General features: G+C 41.9%; 1 protein-coding gene across 1 annotated transcript in view; it reads right to left on the reverse strand.

Annotated features, from left to right (window-relative positions):
* Nucleotides 1–451: 451 nt before the first annotated feature.
* Rgsl1 (regulator of G protein signaling like 1) overlaps nt 452–19,913 on the reverse strand; it is a 110,975-nt gene continuing 91,513 nt past the window's right edge. Inside the window, exons 16-22 of the mRNA XM_048358176.1 lie at nt 16,331–16,490; nt 8,118–8,256; nt 7,763–7,887; nt 4,769–4,878; nt 3,030–3,131; nt 1,935–2,001; nt 452–596 (exon numbers count right to left, since the gene is read on the reverse strand). Coding sequence (XP_048214133.1) covers nt 452–596; nt 1,935–2,001; nt 3,030–3,131; nt 4,769–4,878; nt 7,763–7,887; nt 8,118–8,256; nt 16,331–16,490 — 848 coding nt within the window. The remainder of the gene's footprint in view (nt 597–1,934; nt 2,002–3,029; nt 3,132–4,768; nt 4,879–7,762; nt 7,888–8,117; nt 8,257–16,330; nt 16,491–19,913) is intronic.

Consider the following 19,913-nt stretch of genomic DNA (forward strand, 5'->3'; position numbering starts at 1 on the left):
AAAGGTTGGTCTAATGATGGAGGCAGATCTCTCAGCTTTCTTTGACTCTCTCAGTGACTATTCTTTATTATGAATGGGCTCTGTGAATTTTCTAAGACAAAACAAACAATTCTTGAAGTTCATAATTATTAAACTATAAAAAAAGTTCCATCAAGCCTGTAAACCTAGCTACTCAGGAGACTGATATCTGAGGACCACAGTTCAACACCAGAATGAGCAGGTAAGTCTGGGACTCTTGTCTTCAATTAATGGGCAAAAAGCCAAGTGTTTAGCTGTGGCCCAAGTGATAGTGTGCCAACCTTGACTGAAAAAGCTAAGGACAATGCCCAAACTCTGAGTTTAAGTTCCATTACCAGCACACATGCATGTGCACCTATACCTACACACAAATTTACATCAAGGAAATATATTTTCCTTGTTGAAAATATGGTATTTTCTTGGTCGCGTGTGTTTAGTGATTTTCTAGCGATAGGTCAGTATAAACTTCACATCCTATTTTCTCTCCTGCATTTGCAGCACCTTTCACAATCCAGTCTACTCCTTCACTTGATTCATATGTATGGGCAACTAATATCTGCATGCTACTGTGTTCAATACTGAAAGTAGAAAGAAAAACAGAAAGTGGAATCTGCCCAATCAAATTATACAGCCTATGTCTGTGAGGGGCAAGCCCTAGGTGACTGTTGGTTGTACTGTCAATGCCAACTGGATTCTCATCTAAGTCATTTTTCTTACTGTTTTCACCACATTAGATCATTATTTTATAACAGTTTCCTTTAGCACACAGAAAAGACAATCTCTGTTATATCTCAGGGTTGGAAAAGCAGAGATCCCTAGAAGAGCAGAGATTCATTCTCTCTTGCTCTCAGCCATATCTTACCCACCACAGTTTGTCCTGCTGTATCTGACTGTTACCCCCACTCCCTTCCTTGATATTTCCAGGGGAAGATGGTGCCAAGGCATATTATTCTGACCGGAAAAGGCTCTGTCAATGTTGTGTGGATTCTGAGAGATGATTTGCCTCTGTTGACTTGATTACTTCTTCTCCTTTTTGGTATAGGTTGATTTATGCCTAGGGAAAAAAAGCATAGCAAGTTATCACAATAGCAATGAGGCATCTACAGTTCCACTACTGCCAGGTTGTTATTTCTTTTAGGGGCAACAATGACTAGACTTAATACCCTTCCTTCAGAACAGGGCTTCCCATGGACTTAATATCATCTTGCCCCAAAGCTTAAGACCTGTGAAGTCCTGCATTGTCTTTCCAGGTTTGTTTCTCAGGTACTACCACAGGCAAATAATATTGGGGAAGCTCTAAGTTCTTGTGGAAAGAAGTCTCAGAGCAATTCTGAGCAGGTGGAAGAGCTAGTAGGGAAACCAGACCTGCCATTCGTAGAGGTTGCTGCCTATAACGTTGGCCTTCAAGCAACCTTTTGGTGGTACTCAACTGTGGTTCCCATGGCCCCTGTGGACCTTCCCAGAGCCCTGATGCTTGTACAGAAGTGAGATAGGCTCAGTCAGAGTTTGGCAGCCTGCAATGATTTCTGAGTTTTCTATCAGTATTTTGCCAAGCATACTGGATCTGCTTTTTCCACCATATGCTTCTTGCTCTTAGAGCTGGAATACGTGGGGAGTTGGGAAAAAAAAAAACAATCATCTGGAGCACTCTTCCTCCAGCAATACCAGTCTACTGGAAAGTGCAGCTGGGATTTCAACTTCCTAAATGTGCCTGTTCCCATTGGAGGTGAATAAGGATAGCCACAGAGAAATTTCTTCCTAACTACCTGACTCTAGAGGCAGCAGGTCAGCTTGGTTCTACATGTAGGAGTGTCAGGACTCGAAGCGAAGACTCTGGAATATTTATCTCATCTCCAACTGGATGCTTGAACACAGCAGCTCTGATTGAAGAAGAGGATTTTCTGGCTCATGCCTACCCCTGGGCAGGATTCAGCTGCACATTAGAAGATGCAGCTTTCAGTTGGGTGAGGTTGCTAGAGGAAGCTAAAGAGAAATACAAAGAGACAGAATCATAGTTTATAACACAGACATGGTTGGAGGAGCTGCGCATGGGGGAGAATTAATCCAGAAGAGATTTCCCTCCTGGGAAGGGTTGGATGAATAAATGTCAAGCTGTTGTGCCACTTGTTTATATTTAGAAAAGGAGACTTGTATGCTGCAATATTGTTTTGTTCCCTGAGACAATCTAGATATAACGAATATGGTGCCTGTATATATAAACCTTGGGAGTAAAAAGAAATAGGAAGTGAACACCAGAATCACAAGGCCTTAGGGTTGCTTGGGTTCATGTGCCAGGGGTTGTGCTTCATAGGGACCTTCCCCATCAGGCTACAGGAAAAGATGTACATGTAAGTGGTACCTACAAGCTGATATTCTATGCCTATGAGAAACAGTAAAGCACTATTCCTAACTTTCTCCTCAAGTCAAAGCTGATAATTGGAATGGAAAGTAAAGGGTTATTGGGAGAGACCATGTAAAATCAAAGGCATGGTTAGTGTTGTTGAGTGTGAAATTGACTCCTTGAAACTGAAGAGAGAGAAGAAAATGTCTGAGAGGTGAGAAACTCAGCAGAAGCCTCCAGAAAGTAGAGTGTGGAACAGAGGCACTGTTCAAGCTGTGTGTGGGGAAAGCAACTATTGGGATGTTACAATGGTCATTAAAGCTTGCGCATCATGCCTGAAATGGGCAGAGTAGTAGACACAACAAAAAACTAATAGCACCTTCAAGGATCCAGAAATGAGTCAAGAAGATGGGCTGGAGGCATGGCTCAGTATCTGCCTAGTAAGCACAAGGATTTGAATTCAAGCTCTACTACTGCCAAAAAAAAAAAAAAAATCACATGATTATGCAGACAAGACAAAGCCTGCAGAGCCCTAGAGAGACCAGAAGAAAGACATGTCATTCATGTCTGCCACTCACAAGCTGTGTGACCTCGAGCAAGTCACTTCCCATTTAGGGGGAAGATCTCATAAACAGACTGTCAACTGTCTACGAGTGGGGTTCCAACTCACAGTTCTGAATGGGACTTAGTACATCCCGCTGTTGGTGTTGAGGCCGTAACCACTCAAGCCCTCTGTTTAAGGAAAACCTTAAGACAGCATGAGAATGGTCACCTGGGGAAAGAAGAAGGGAGCTCATTAAGAAGAGCGGACAGAATCAACCTCCTACTAAAGTATCATGTCTCATATTCGCAGATGCCAGGATGCACATAAACAGATGCTATCTAGATCCAAACCTTGATCCTCTGATCAGTGATCTGGGGCTAAGGGTGGAAGTAATGTTTAAGACCCTTCAGCTCAAGCTGAAACCCTGCAGACTTGGGACCTTGACCCCTTAATTCAAGGCATCTAGCTACCCCCCCTTCTCTTCCTCTTGAAACCAGAAGAGAATTTGGGAATTTACTTCTTTGGAGATCAGATATAGGAACTAAACCAAAGGCTGGGACCTCCTTGGCTTCCACTAAAGGGCATCCCTTTATCCATCTACCTGAATACTGTTTGCCTGCCCTACCTACCCACCTCTCCTTTGTTTCTTACTATTTCTTCTTCATTCTCTGTCCCTATCCCCATCCTAAATAAGTCCTCTCACTCACAAGGACATTTTGCCCTAAGTTCTAAAGAGGTTGCTGGTTCTTTGCTGTTGCTGCAACATTTTGCAAGGCAGAAAAACAAGGATACTGAGTGATGTTCATGTATTATTAGTCACTTCAGCTATGGAGGTAGGTGATTTTCTTCCTATTGAAGTGAAATGTGTCTCAGGGGGGCAGGAGTCAGGCTGTCTAGCCAGCCAGCCTTGTTTCCCCAGCTGTTCGCATGGACTTCAGTCTCCAGGGTACTCATTTGTAGTCTTAGCATAAGGTGGGATGCACATATGTGGCAGCTGGTGTGGGAGCAGAGGTATACAGCCATCTGGGTATATAGACATGACAAGAAAGCAGGTTTGAGCTTGACCAGGGGAATGCTTGGCCCTATCATAGCGAAGTCACTTGCTGTCTTTAACATTCCTTGTCCTCACCAGGTACTGCCCTGCCCACCCCTTCTCATTTACGAAAATTTCATTAGTGCAAGTATGGATTTGTGCCAAGAAAAGCTAATGTGCATACATACATTCATCAGATAGGTACATCATATACACATAAATCACATACATATACACGTATATACACTGACATATATAGATTAATATAAATATATAAATCCTTCATAATCACACCACTGAGATATAAGCTTATTTATATTTTATCTCTGAGTTTATTTCTATGCTTTCCTAAAGCTTTATGTAGAAGTATGATAATATATGTACATATATCACATTAAAGCTATATCATGTATCTAGCTTTTAATTATTTTTCCCACGTATCTCTGTATCAAATTGGCTCTTTTCAGATGCAAGAGTTTATTTATTTCTGTTTTCCTTTATGCTGGTACTGGGACTTGAACTCACTTGGCTTTTTTGCTCAAGCCTAGCACTCCATCTCTTGAGCCACATCTCTACTTCTGGGATGGTAGACTTTAATGGAGCCACTTAGAACAAGAAGTTCATAAATAACTATGAAGCATGTAACCACCTCCACGTGGACTGGGGAGAAGCTCATGGGTCAACACTCTTGTTTTTCTGAAAGTCAAGTTAAGGAGATGCCCACCTTGCCAGCAAACACTCCCAGCCCTTTGTAAGGTCTTAGAGTTAGTTAGTCTCTCATCACAAGTCTCAGTGGCTAGAGAAAAGGACTGTGCATCATGGTGGAGCTTACCTACATTCCAAACAGGGCTCTTGTATGTTGTTCTGGGAAGAGTCTTTCTCTCCTTGCTCACCTTTCCTACATAGTGAAAGTAAGAACAGGCTGCCTTCCAGGAACAAAACCTGTGGGAAGAATGGCTTGTTGTCATGGGGGCAAAACTGGGTGGGCCCAGTGCTCATAGTGTAGGTAGGTGTTCAACAGAGAAAGGGAGAGGATGCTGATCTCGGAGTGCCACCTGTCAGAGGCCTTGCTCCTGAGGCTTCTTCTTTGTGCAGACGTGGCTTCAGTGAGGGCCTGGCCTGGGCAGGACTTGCTTCTGGAACCACCAGAAGCCTGTGAAGAACTTGCTATGCCAAAGTTCAGGCTGCCATTTAATCTCTGGGATACTCACGAGCATCAGCGTATAAAAATCTGGTACCTGATACCCTTTAGGGAAGGCATCAAATCTCTCTATCCAGTGCCTCCTAGTACAGACAGTGTCTGACTGGTTCCTGAGTGCCTGACTCCACCACCACACTCCTGGAATACACCAAGGTTTCTCAGACTCATGCACTCCCTGTGGCCTGTGAACTCTTGCTCCATGAAGCCCTCTGCACATTTGCCATAGCTTCTTCCCTTGTTTACCTAGCTCTTTGTTATCTTTGCCTTCAGCCAGCCCCGGGATTGGACCACTCCCTATTCCCCCTTCCCCCACTACTTTGGTCAGTTCTGGCTAAGACCGGATTTACTTTCTGTGCTCCCTTGGCTTTGGTGGTCTTGTGATCACACCCCCCTCCCTTTATGGGGCAGAGCATTCTATTACTGTTGATTTCTCCTGCTCCATATCTGAACAGAGTTCTCTCCTCCTCTTCTTTCTTCTCCTCCTCTTCCTTCTCCCCTTCCCGCTCCCCGTCCTCCTCCCCCTCCTCTCCAGGCTTGGGCACTGTCCCTGAGTTTCTTTTGTTTAAGGCTAGTGCTCTACCACTTGAACCACAGCACCACTTCTGCCTTTCTCTGTATATGTGGTACTGAGGAATCAAATCCAAGGCTTCATGTATGCTGGGCAAGCACTCTACCACCAAGCCACAGTGGCAGTCTGAACAGAGTTTCTTTCCCTCTTGGAACTTCCAGTAAGTCATACTAGCATTATTAGTGGTGGTAAGTGACTAGAAGACCTAGTTTGTAATCCTGGTTTTACCTTGTCTCTTAGCTCCTCTGAACCTCATTGTCCTTGTGGAAAGCAGGGATACAATACGGTGCCTACTCCACCTCAGAGGGCTGTTAGAGACCATCTGTTCTTTGTAATCTTTGGTGGCGATGATCTCTTCACTGGGGATAGCACATACCAACATGGTTTGCACAGTGTAAACCTCTTTTTGAGATTATGGGAAAGGTAGAAAAGAACCAACGACACCAGAATTTGAAATTTCTCTGAAACAACTAAGATCTTTCAAAATTCATGTGGAGGGAGCTGAGATTTAAACCAAGCCAGAAGACACATATATTTCCTAAAAGTTTCTGATCCTTCCAAAGGTCTCAGGATGAGCTTGTTTTTAGTCCTGGTTAGAAGCACTAAAATTAAGTGCTAGATAGCAATGAGGAGTCAAGATGCTAATTACTTATCTTGATGTAAGATTTTTGTGTATGTTCAATTCTGGATTAAAAAATTATTTTAAAGATTTAAAAAATAAATATTAGGCCAGGCACCAATGGCTCATACCTGTAATCCTAGCCACTCAGGAGGCTAAGATCTGAGGATCATAGTTCAAAGCCAGCCAAGAGAAAAAGAGTCTCCATGATACTCTTGTCACCAATTAAGCACCAGAAAACTGGAAGTGGCACTGTGGCTTAAAGTAGAAGAGCACCAGCCTTGAGCAAAACAGCTCAGAGACAGTGCCCAGGCCCTGAGTTCAAGCCCACCAATCGACCAAACAAAAAAAAGATTAGTTGTTGTTAGCAATCTTTACAATTGTTATGATAGTAAAATAATTATTTTTGGAGGACAAGAACCCTAGAAGGCAGAATTTAATAGTGATCCAAGCATTCCTTTAGCTATGCTTGGGGAAACCTCAACCAGTTGTCCTCTGGCCACTGCCATGGCCTATATGAAGGACATGAACAATGGCTGTGGGAGATCTGGGAGCCAGTGACCAGCAGAGAGAGCTCAGACTTCCCTCTCAGCCAGGATCTTGGCAGAGAAGCTTAGGAACCAGTCAGTGGGTATGGGCTGTTTTCACTGTGTAGGCATTCTAATGGATTCATTTCTGTATTTCAGCCTTTCCAATCTTCTCACCACGTTTTAATTTCTAGTTAACTGCCACCTTGGCCACTTTAGACTTGAGAAAGATACGATCAAATTCTGCATTTCTAGCTCAGCTTGAAAATTAGAATATTAAACAACCATGGCCCCTCAGGGATAACTACTGACTAGACTTGGACACAATGGAAAATCCCTCTAGCCACATCCCTATATGAGGCGCCTGTGTCTAAGCAACTGTGTTCATCTTGACAGATTTGCTCCCAAAGAGCTGTAGCCTAGCCAACTCCTAAGCAAGAAGCCTAGCTAAGAAAAACTCACACCCTTGATCCATTTACACACAGGAAGAAGAGAGATAGGAAACCCAGAATACTGGTCTTTGGTGCCATTCAGGCTTCCTTTTTTTTTTGCCAGTCCTAGGGCTTGGGCTCAGGGCCTGAGCACTGTCCCTGAGCTTCTTTTTGCTCCAGGCTAGCACTCTGCCTCTTGAGCCACAGCACCACTTCCAGCTTTTTCTGTTTATGTGGTGCTGAGGTATCTAACCCAGGGCTTCGTGCATGCTAGACAAGCACTCTACCACTAAGCCACCTTCCCAGCCTTAGGGTTTCATTCTTTAGTTCAGGATTCACTGTGAGGACTAGAGTAGGCTGAGTAGGATCAGAACAGTCTTAGTCATCCCATGAAACTGGTAACAATGAGACACAGGCCCAGAGGAAGAATGAAAACTGTTTTTCTAGCTTGGCAGTCATCAGGTAATAGGAGATACTTACCTTTTCCAGAAGTACATAATGACGGGGAAGATAGTCAAGATAGCTCCATGGAAAATGGTCCGATCCATGTGGCCCTCGGTAATGGCAGCAACAATGACATCCTTCTGAGACTCAGAGAGGTTCACCTACCCACAGAGTGGGAACCTGTCACTTCAGGGACTCCAGGACAGCAATTACCTCTCTTGGTCCCCAAGACCCTCCAGACCACCTCATTTCTGAAGGCAAAGCTTTTTATGGGATTGCTAGGCACAGGCAAGGAGTTGGTCCAGGACTGAAGAGGCACCAGGCAACTCATTTTCAGGAGTTCAGGAGGAAAACTCTATGAGAGGCACAAGTGGAGGGGAATCCCCCTTACCCTGAGCTTTGGAGGGATGTCAGAATTCAGGAAGAGCTTTAGGATAATGTTAAGTTTGGACCGCATCAGGATCAGGTCATTCTCGTTATATGCTTTGTTGATCAGCAACATGTGAGCTGAACTCACCAATTCATTGAATCTAAAACAAAAGATGAGTTAAATTTGAAATCAGCAGGGAGAAGATAACTGCTGTGGTTGGATAGAGCACCTGGCTCAGACCTATTTTTGGCCAATATATTTATCTATCTATCTATCTATCTATCTATCTATCTATCTATCTATCTATCTATCTATTTATTTATTTTTGCCAGTCCTGGGCCTTGGACTCAGGGCCTGAGCACTGTCCCTGGCTTCTTTTTGCTCAAGGCTAGTACTCTGCCACTTGGGCCACAGCGCCACTTCTGGCCGCTTTCTGTATATGTGGTGTTGGGGAATCGAACCCAGGGCTTCATGTATAAGAGAAAAGCACTCTTGCCACTAGGCCATATCCCCAGCCCAAGGCCAATATATTAAAAAAAAAAAAGACAAAAACAGAGCCAGGCACTGGTGGCTTATATCTACAAGGAGGAGCTCTGAGGATCATCATTCAAAGCCAGCCTAAGCAGTCAGGAGTTGTGGCTCAAGTGGTAGAGTGCTAGCCTTGAGCACAAAAGTTTAAGGAGAGTACCCAGGCCCTGAGTTGAAGCCCCAGGATCACCATGAAACTAAAAAATTGGGTCAATTCTGAGCCAGACTGTGATGTCAAACATTCAATTATATTTCAACCATTGGCAAATATTGAGTAAAACCAACATATCTGATAATATGCTAATACTCCTTCCAGTGCTTTTCTGTACCACAAACTCCCTTCTTCATCCTGTGTTCTTATTTACCTATCTAGGTAAACCACATCAGCTTTTCCTTCTGAGAACCTGAATGGCTGGGGATTGTGCTGCTCTTTCCTCTTCTGAGCTGGTGTGAAGCTCACCCTGGGAGGCCAGTAGGTCCTGCTCATTTAGACACTCTGAGAAATGGAAGATCTGGGTTTCATTCACACAGTAACGGGAAGCTTCTGAGTCATTTTCAGCAGAAGGGTAACATGACCTGTTTTTGTGCTTTTAACAGGTTACTCAATGCTTCACAAAGCAGAGTTTGTAGAGGGTGAGCAAGCAGCAGAAGGTAAAGGCAGCAGAAGAGGCTGTCTATTCTGATGGATATTTCTATGTTCCCCACAGTTTGTCATCTGACTAACCCCTACTTGTCTTATGAAGCTCAGCCAAAGATGAGTTTGGGTATGGTAGCCTACACTTGTAACTCCAGCTATTTTTCTATTGGAGGGCCAGCCACAGGCAAAAACATGAGACCCTGTCTGAGAAATAAACTAAGGCAGAAAGGGTTAGAGGTGTGGCTCAAGTGATAGAAAGTTTGAGGCCCTGAGTTCAAAACCCTAGTATTGTCAAACCCAAAGACACCAGCACAACTATGTTCATCGCAGCAGCACAATTTGTCATTGATAAAATATGGAACCAACCCAGGTGCCCCTCAGTAGATGAGTGGATCAAGAAAATGTGGTACATATACACAATATAATTCTATGCCTCTATCAGAAAGAATGATACTGCCCCATTCATAAAGAAATGGAAGGACTTGGAAAAAATCATACTAAGTGAAGTGAGCCAGAACTAAAGAAACATGGATGTTATGGTTTCCCTCATAGGGAATAATTAGTATACAACTAGGATAGTCATAGCGGAAGATCACAATAGCTCAACAGCTATGTACATATGATCACATAAGATGATGCTAAGCGAAATGAACTCCAAGTTATAGAAATAAGTGTTATATCATTGTTGTTGTTATTTTCAACATGCCATGTGAAACTGTACCATTTTTTTCTCTCATATTCCCTTCCTGTGGTTTTACCCCTGCTATTACTGTAACTGATCTTAGTACCCCCGAAACAGTATATACGGGTATTGGAACTAAGGAAGGGAAAAGGAATACCAAAATCTACAGACAAAGGATAAAAAGACAAACCATTGCGATAGCAATACTTACAAAGCCAATTAGTATAAACCAACTGTACAACTCATGGGAGGGGGAAGAGGGGAAGGGGGAAATGGGGGCAAATGATGGAGGAAGTAACAAGTTGGATAAGAAATGTACTTGCCTTAACACATGAAACTGTAACCCTTCTGTACTTCACATTGACAATAAAGAAGAAAAACAAACCCCAAATCATCCCAGTTAACCTGTCTCCAAGATATCATGCCTGAGGATTCACCATGGTTTGAGTGTACTTTCTGAACCTGATTCTACCTAATACATGCCAGTAAGACACCTGCATAAATTTGAACTGTGTTGGCTGTTCCTATGCATTTGTAGGATCTTAAGAGTTAAGAGTTGGTCTTAATTTTTTTTTCTATCCACAGCACTAATACAATGCCCAATTCTGGGTTCAACAAAGAATTGGAAATGATAATCAGTTTTTGAACTGAGCTAACTCCTTCTTTGGGGTGTCTTATAACCAGACTCCCCTCACTGATGGGTGAATTACCAGCATTCTATATTTCTATAAATTCTACTAACTGGTGCCCTTGGCACACTGAGCATAGATTGGCTGGCTGCCTTCACTTCATCCTCACACTCTTCCAACTGGTTCATTCTAGATGCTTCCAAACTTTTTGAGGGGAGCTGGTATAAGGATTTGAACTCATGTGCTCTCATTTGCTCAGCTTATTTGCTTGACTGGTGCTATATCACTTGAGCCATGCTTTTAGCCTGACATTTAGTTATTTTTGGAGATGGATTCCTTCAGTTTTTCTGCTTTGTTTTGTTTTGCCAGTCCTGGGGCTTGAACTCAGGGCCTGAGCACTGCCCCTGGCTTCTTTTTGCTCAAGGCTAGCACTCTACCACCTGAGCCACAGTGCCACTTCTGGCTTTTTCTATATTCATGGTGCTGAGGGATTGAACCCAGGGCTTCATGTATACAAGGCAAGCACTCTACCACTAGGCCATATTTCCAGTCCTGGATTCCTTCAGTTTTTCCTCCCAGGCTGGCTTTAGGCCACAATCTTCCAGATTTCAACCTGCTGAGTAGCTAGGATGACAAGCATGTGCCCGAGGCACCTGGCTTTTTCCTGGATAATTTTGCCTGTCACTTTATTTGACACTTTACTTTGAAAGGAATTACTAATTTGCAATTATAATTTGACAATAATAAATATGAGCATAATAAGGAATGTATTCATTGTTACTATGAAAATAAATGTGAGCAGATATTGGTAATCTGTGCAAGTCATACCAGTAGTTGGAAGGCTAAGGTAGGAGGATCAAGAATTCAAGGCTAACCAGCACAACAATGTTCATCGCAGCACAATTTGTCATAGCGAGAAGCTGGAACCAACCCAGATGCCCCTCCATAGATGAATGGATCAGGAAAATGTGGTACATTTACACAATGGAATTTTATGCCTCTATCAGAAAGAATGACATTGTTCCATTTGTAAGGAAATGGAAGGACTTGGAAAAAGTTATACTAAGTGAAGTGAGCCAGACCCAAAGAAACATGGACTCTATGGCCTCCCTTATTGGGAATAATTAGTACAGGTTTAGGCAAGCCATAGCAGAGCATCACAAGGCCCAATAGCTATACCCTTAGAAACACATAAGATGATGCTAAGTGGAATGAACTCCATGTTATGGAAACAAGTGATATATCACAGTTGTAACTACTTTCAACGTCCTATGTGTATGTGTAGTTTCTATTATTGATGATGTTTTGTATCACCTTCCTATGTTTGTACCTACACTATCTCTGTAATCTTATCTGAGTATATTGGAAACCGTGTTTACTGGTATTGGAAGTAGGAAATTCAAAGGGAATACCAAATTCGAGAGACACAGGGTAAAAAAAGAGAAATAACTACAAAAGCAATACTTGCAAAACTGTTTGGTGTAAGTGAACTGAACACCTGGGGGGGGAGGGAAAGGGGGGGAGGGAGGGGGGCATGAGGGACAAGGCAACAAACAGTACAAGAAATGTATCCAATGCCCAACGTATGATACTGTAACCTCTCTGTACGTCAGTTTGATAATAAAAATTTGAGAAAAAAAAAAGAATTCAAGGCTAGAGACAAAGGATAAAAAGACAAATGACTCCAAAAGCAATACTTGCAAAACCATTTGGTGTGAACCAACTGAACAACTCATGGGGGGAGAGGGAAAGGGGGAAGGGGTAGAGGGAAATGAGGGAGGAGGTGACAAACAGTACAAGAAATGTACCCAATGTCTAACATATGAAACTGTAACCTCTCTGTACATCACTTTGACAATAAATAAGAAAAAAAAATTCAAGGCTAGGCTGGGCTACCTAGTGAGGCCCTGTTTCAAAACCAAACACAAAACATAAAACTCAACAAACAAAACCAAACCTAACAAACATTTGAATAGTTTGAAATGTTTCAATAAATGCAAATAGATTTCAAAAAGTTGACTTTGATGTAGAAAATCATTGTACACACAGATGCACACACACACACATACACACACTTGCATGTGCGTGCGCACGCCAAATGCTAGTGGCTTGTTCTTGTAATTCTAGCTACTCAGAAGGCTAAGATCTGAGGACTAAGATTTGAAGAGAGCCCAGGTAAAAAAAAATCCATGAGACTCATCTCCAATTAACCAGCAAAAAGCCAGAAGTAGAGGTAGAGCACCATCCTTGAGAAAAAAAGCAAAGTGAGAGCCTGAGGCTTTGAGTTCAAGCCCTAGTACCAGTGTGCATGTGTGCATACACACAAACACAGAGAAATTAAAATAATTTTTAAATAAATAAATAAATAAATGCAGAAGAAATAAATAGGAGTAATTATTTTTTTGCCAGTCTTGGTGCTTGAACTCAGAGCCTGGACACTGTCCCTGAGTCTTTTGCTCAAGGCTAGAGCTCTATCACTTGAGCCACAGTGCCATTTTTGGCTTTTTCTGTGTATGTGGTGTTGAGGAATCAAACCCAGGGCTTCATGCGTCCCAGGCAAGCACTCTACCACTAAGCCACATTCCCAGGCCCAATAGTAGTAATCTTTGAGCTCATTTTCCCCAAAATTATGAATATGAAAGCAAAAGTTTACTGAATCTGACATACATGCTTGTATAAAGTCACTGATTTAAAGGCTGGTACAGTGCTGGTTAGCAAGAGCATTTGTATCCTCTGACACTTGACATTGTTCCATCAAGTGTGGAATGTGGGCCTCAGAAGACATAGGTCTCATGAGTAGGGTAGATAAAATGGCTGAGAAAGGACTATGAGTTGTCAAGGAGAGATGGTTATGGCTAACCAATACACTGTCTTCAGAAGCAATATGTTGTACATACTTAATGTTAAGTTGGCTTTCTTTGCAGATAGGCGCATATATATATATATATATATATATATATATATATATACATACACTGTGGAGAAAGACTTAATATACACAGAATAAAGCCAGATAATCTAATAAGTACTCACTGTAAATGGTTAATTTATTTCCATGGAAATTTAGTATCAATAAAAGTATGTGTGTACGTCTATGGGGGGGGGTGTTGCTGTGGTTATAGCTAAGCATGTGCTTAGCATGCAAAATCTCTGGGTTTAATCCTCAGCATTAATCCCCCTGTCCTTCCCCCAAATTCCATGAACAGATGTAACAAGAAGTTGCAGTGTGACAGGCGGAGAATTTACAAGCAGACAAGTGTGAGTCATCAGAGGTGAGGTTGTATAATGACTGGTCCTTCCAGTAAGGAAATAGAACAGTCTGTGGTCTTTATGAAGCTTCCTCAGACTGTGTCTGGAAAAACCACTGTACCTTAGGGAGAAGGAAATGGTTTACCAAAACATTTTTCATCCTAAATTCTGACTGGCTCGTTGCCACCTCTATTCACTGAAGTTCTACTAGAAGCCATCTTGCTATAAGTAAGAAAAGGAAGGACCACATACTGAACACAGTGGCCACGTTATAAATGCATACAGGATAGGGCAGTTTTTGAGTCTGAGACACTATATTCTGAATTTAAGTTGAGTAGCGATGGCTACTTCATAAACGAGTAGATTTACTAATTATCCACTTTAAAATACTCATTGGCAATGTGCTCCAATTATGAAGAAGCTGATGTCATTATTTTTGTATTGAAAAATCAAGTAAAACATGAATTATACAACAATTGGAGTATGTGGTAAATGAATCTTTAAAGAAATGGCTTAATAGTTCTTTATTGGGACATACTCATGACAATTTCTGACTGGCATTTTTTTTTTATGTCATAAATCTGAATACACAATAAATCCCAACTAGAACCATGACTTGTGGGTGAATAACAACATTGTTATTTAATGGTCAGGTTTCAAAAAAACACTTTTGTTCTACTTAAAAAATTCAGACTTCAAGCTTGTTGACAGCATTTGGGGTACAATTTAGAATTTACAGAAGAAAAATATATGTCACTCTACAGTGGATTGGCTTTGGCATTACATAAAATAACTTGGCAAGCCAGGCACTGGTGGCTCACACCTGTAATCCTAGCTACTCAGGAGGCTGAGGTCTGAGGATCATGACTCAAAGCCAGCTGGAGCAACAAAGTCTGTGAGACCCTTATTTCTAATTAACTACCAGAAAACAAGAAGTGGTGCTGTGGCTCAAGTGATAGAGTGCTACCTTTGAGCTGAAGAGCTCAGGGACAGCTCCCAGGCTCAGAGTTCAAGCTCCATGACTGACAAAGAAAAAAGGAATTGGCAAGTGAATAAGGATGTTTCAATTTAAAAATATCAGTTACGGGCTGGGGATATAGCCTAGTGGCAAGAGTGCCTGCCTCGGATACACGAGGCCCTAGGTTCGATTCCCCAGCACCACATATACAGAAAACGGCCAGAAGCGGCGCTGTGGCTCAAGTGGCAGAGTGCTAGCCTTGAGCGGGAAGAAGCCAGGGACAGTGCTCAGGCCCTGAGTCCAAGGCCCAGGACTGGCCAAAAAAAAAAAAAAAAAAAAATCAGTTACATGTCACACATACACATAACTGATATTATGACAATTCCTGCCTTTGATGGAAGAATTAGTGGCCTGTTGTGTTACATAAGAAGACTTCCATATTTATAAATCATGGAGGGAAAGGTGCTCTACTTTCTAAGGATATGGAAATGTCAACACTAGGTGTCTGAGAATACTGAAGAACCTGACAACTCCGCATAAAGAATGGTGGAACTTGATGGACTGACAGCAGACAGTGGGATTTTTAGGAGATCAGATTCCTATGTGGCAGAGCTGAAATCATTGAGCCTCACACAAATCAAACCAGCATTTTCTGGAAAGGTAATTCATTTTTATGTATTTATTTTTTATTTTGAGACAGGACCTTACTATACAATCTGGGAAGTCCTCAGAACTGTAATCCTGCTGTTCTACCTTCTGAGTGATAGGATTCCAGGTATATGCCACTATACTTGCCTACTGTAAGGTTTTAAGGATGATGTTGTGGTTGAGATATAAAATGACCACCAAAGACCCATGCATTGAAGGCTGGTCCCTAATGTAGTGTTCAGAGGTGGGACTTTGGGGATATCGTTAGCTCATAGGACTTTCACCCAATCAGTGTATTCATCCATTAATGAATTGGATGGGGGCTGAGAATATGGCCTAGTGGCAAGAGTGCTTGCCGCATATACATGAAGCCCTGGGTTCAATTCCTCAGCACCACATATATTGAAAACGCCCAGAAGTGGTGCTATGGCTCAAGCGGCAGAGTGCTAGCCTTGAGCAAAGAGAAACCAGGGACAGTGCTCAGGCCCTGAGTCCAAGTCCCAGACTGGCAAAAAAAAAAAAAAAAAAAAAGAATTGGATGGCATTATTGAGAGGGGGTAGGATCTAGGGGATGGAGCCCCATTGGAGGAAGTAGATCACTGGAGGTATGCCTGTAAAGCATATATTTTTGTCCCCAGTCCCTTCTTCTCTTGCTCTCTCTGCTTCCTAGCCACCATGAAGTGGGTAGCCTTTTTCTACTTTGCTTTTCCCCTGTAATGTTTCTGCCTTGACATAGACTTAAAGATAAGGACCTACCTGACCTCAGGCTGAAACTCTGAAACCATGAACCCAAATTAATCTTAAACCCATTTAAATTGCATACCTGGGGTATTTTGTCAGGGTGATGAAAAGTGAATATCACAGATAGAAAGCCAAGAGAGGAAGAAGAAAGAAGGAACTTACCTTTCCATTTCACTAAAAAAATATAAATCATTAGTTGCAAAGTTGACGATGATAATCCTGTGTCCATATATCCGGCGCTTCACAAAGGTTCCCTCTCCATTCTCAGAACTTGGGGACATGGGGGTTGGTCGTCCTGATGCAGTAGGTGATGTGGTAAAGTCTAGGAAAGAAAGAGGAAGAATTCCAATCTGATTTGATCAAGACCCTTGCAAACCTGTTAGCCTTCAACTTGGGCTAACTATTGTGGACAAAGAAGACTGGCTGAACCCTATGGGTCTATTGGAAGAGACACTCCTTATCATTGGGTGTCCCTGCAAAGACTTGGAGAGCTGAGCAAAGAGATATGACCAGCTTCTAAATGGAGAGAGTGGGACTTAGGGCAAAGTCCAGGTGGAATAGTGTTTGCCTAGTAAGCTTGAGGTCCTGATTTAACCCTCAGTACTACACACACACACACACACACACACACACACACACACACACACACACAATTATAGAACCTTGTCTATAATACAATCATGTTAATGGAATTATACAATCATGTTAATAGAAATCCTGCTGATTCTACTTTCAAAATGTATTTCAAATGTGCCCACAATTTGCCTTTTTTGCAACAACCTTTTCCCAAAGCTTCGTCACCTTTCCATGCCTGTGAAAACCACATAACTGTTCTTAAGTTTTGAACTGTGTGTGGAGACTGATATCCTCAGGAGGTAAAAAAGCAGAAGTATAAGCTGGGCACTGGTGGCTCATTCCTGTAATCTTAGCTACTAGGAAGCTGAGATCTAAGGATCACGGTTTGAAGGCAGTCTGTGCAGGAAACTCCATAAGACTTATCTCCAATTAAACACCAAAAAGCCAGAAGTGGGGCTAGAGTGCTAGTCTTGGGCAAAAAAAAGCTCAGGGACAGCGCCCACACCCTGAATGAAAGCCCTACAATGGACAAAACAAGCAACAACAACAACAGAAACTGGAAGTATGTACATGCTCTGGAAGTGGCACCTGGTAGAGCTGGCCCATGCATGACCCCATGAACCAGTGCCTTTTCACTCTTGTGCCTATGCATCTCTCCGACCTCACCTTAGTCTCTCCTCTGACCACTTTTGACTTTGTTTCCTTGTAGCACATTCCTTACATTAGTGTCAAGAGACTTCTAATCAAATCAGAAATCAGCCTGGCAGTTTCGTATAGAGACAATGTACATGTGTCTAATATAGGAAGCATGTAGACACACATGTGCATTTTATTTTTATATTTTTGTCTGTCATGAAGCTTGAAGTGAGAGCCTAGGCACTGACTGTGAGGTCTTTTGCTCAAGGCTAGTTAGTGCTCTACCACTTGGAGTCATAGCTTCACTTCTAGTTTTATAGTGGTTAGAGGTAAGAGTCTCCTGGGCTTTCTTGCCTGGGCTGGCTTTGAACCACAGTCCTCAGAACTTTGCCTTGTGAGTAGCTAGGATTACAGGCATGAGCCACCAGTGCCTGGCCACACACGTATTTTAAAAGATAACAATAAAACAAACATTTGTGCCGGGTGTCAGTGGCTCATGCCTGTAATCCTAGCTACTCGGGAGGCTGTAGAGCAAGTGGTAGAGTCCTAGCCTTGAGCATTAAAGCTCAGGGACAGTGACCTGAGTTCAAGCCCTAGGACCCCCACAAAAACACATAATTGATCACAACATTGGATAGACTGAGAGCTGTGTTCATTGAAATCTGTAACACATGTAGGAAGGTTGTTTTTCTTTTATGATTGCACTTTATCAAAACTATATGTAATTAAACTGCTAATAAAGAAGGCTTACTATACTTCAGAATAAAAAAATATGGACTGGCTGTGTCCTGAGTGTTACCTGGCTCCTGCCAGCATCTAAAGGGAAGAGGAAACCCCGTGAGTGGAATAAACCCTCTGTTCTTAGTCTCTTAGACAATGATGCAGGTGGCAGGCCTTCAATGGGGAGGGAAGTTGGAATTTGTATTATTTTGGGGCAGGAGAATTTGAGCTGATTTCATTTAAATGAAGAAACCAATGAGCCAGAATTATCCTTGAGTGGTTGTAAAACCATTCATAAAAGACACAAAATGTGCTGAATTTAAGACCAGAGTTAAAATTCAACAGATAGACAAACGATAGAAACAATTCAACCCAAAAGTATACAAATGGCCAATAAATAAAAATGATCAACTACTAAAGAAATGGTACACTACTTTTCACTTACCAAGCTGAGAGCTGGTTTTTTTTAAACATATTGTACTCCACGTATTGGTGACAATCTGAGGAACTGGACACTATATATATTACATAAAATCATATAGACTCAATATTTGTGCTCTTTGCAAGAGTATAAATTATTGCTATGCTTTGAGAGGGCCAACATTTATTTTTACTTGTTTACCCATTGCTTCCATTTTTAGGAATTCCCTTTGTAGAAACACACAAATTCAATATATACGCATTCTACAGATGGGGAAACGGAAGCTCAAGGTCAAGTTTTCAGGTGCTTCAACAAGAAAGCAGTCAGGGGTGGCATGTCCAGCGTGGGGGCCGCATAAGATCCACAAAGTCATTTGATACATGATGGGGATAGGCACTGGTGCTTCTTTTTGCTTCTCATCATCTGCCCTTGGCTGTCTACCTGTATTGATAATTCACATTGCCTCCCAATTGGCACTTGGCAGAAAGAAGGTTTCCCACCTCTGACAGTTCCAACAACCATGGCTTCTAATTCCTTTCAAAAACTGTAGGTAGAGCCTATGCTGTGTGCTATATCCCCAGCACCTAGCAGGGTGTCACATAGAGGATCACCCAAAAGCATGGTGAGTGAAGGAATTTGTGAATGAAGTAGCTGACTATATCTGTACAATGGACCCTTTAGAGAAGTAAAAAACAAGTACACAGATGTGTACTGACATTAAAGAAATGTCCAAGATAGAACATTAAGTGAAAGCCAAGTCACAAATAGAAGTTATAGCATTTTGTGAGGGGGAAAATAATTGGGAGGTAGGTTTATAATGCATTAACAACGGTCTTTCTCTCCCTCCCTCCCCAACTCTCTCAGTAGTACTGGGATTTAAACTTTGGTTCTCTTGATAACTCAGCTTACTTGGCTGATACTCTACTATTTGAAACACACTTCCAGTCCAGCCTCTGCCAGTTATTTTGGAGGCAAAGTCTGATGGACTTTTCTATCCAGACTGACTTTGAACAACGATTCTCTGACATATATGTTCATTTTATTGCCTATTTTAGTAGCATTTCACAGGCAGAAAAAATTTTTTTTTTTTTTTTTTTTAGCTTTTTATTTTTTATTTTTTTTTTTATTTTTTTTTATTTTTTTTTATTATCAATTGAACATAAATTTTTTTTTTTTTACAAGGTGCTGTGCAAAGAGGGTGCAGTTACATAGTAGGGCATTGTGTACATTTCTTGTGATATCTTACAACCTGTTTTCCCATCCCTTGTCTAGGTCAGGTAGACCCATATGCAGTATACAATGTATCAAGCACATATACAGTGTTCACAGACTTGGTCTCTACTGTCTCTCCATCTCCCTTTGTTAACAGTCATATATCAGGGAGATCATGCC

Source organism: Perognathus longimembris, chromosome 11 (assembly GCF_023159225.1).
Source record: "Perognathus longimembris pacificus isolate PPM17 chromosome 11, ASM2315922v1, whole genome shotgun sequence".
Lineage (NCBI taxonomy): Eukaryota > Metazoa > Chordata > Mammalia > Rodentia > Heteromyidae > Perognathus > Perognathus longimembris.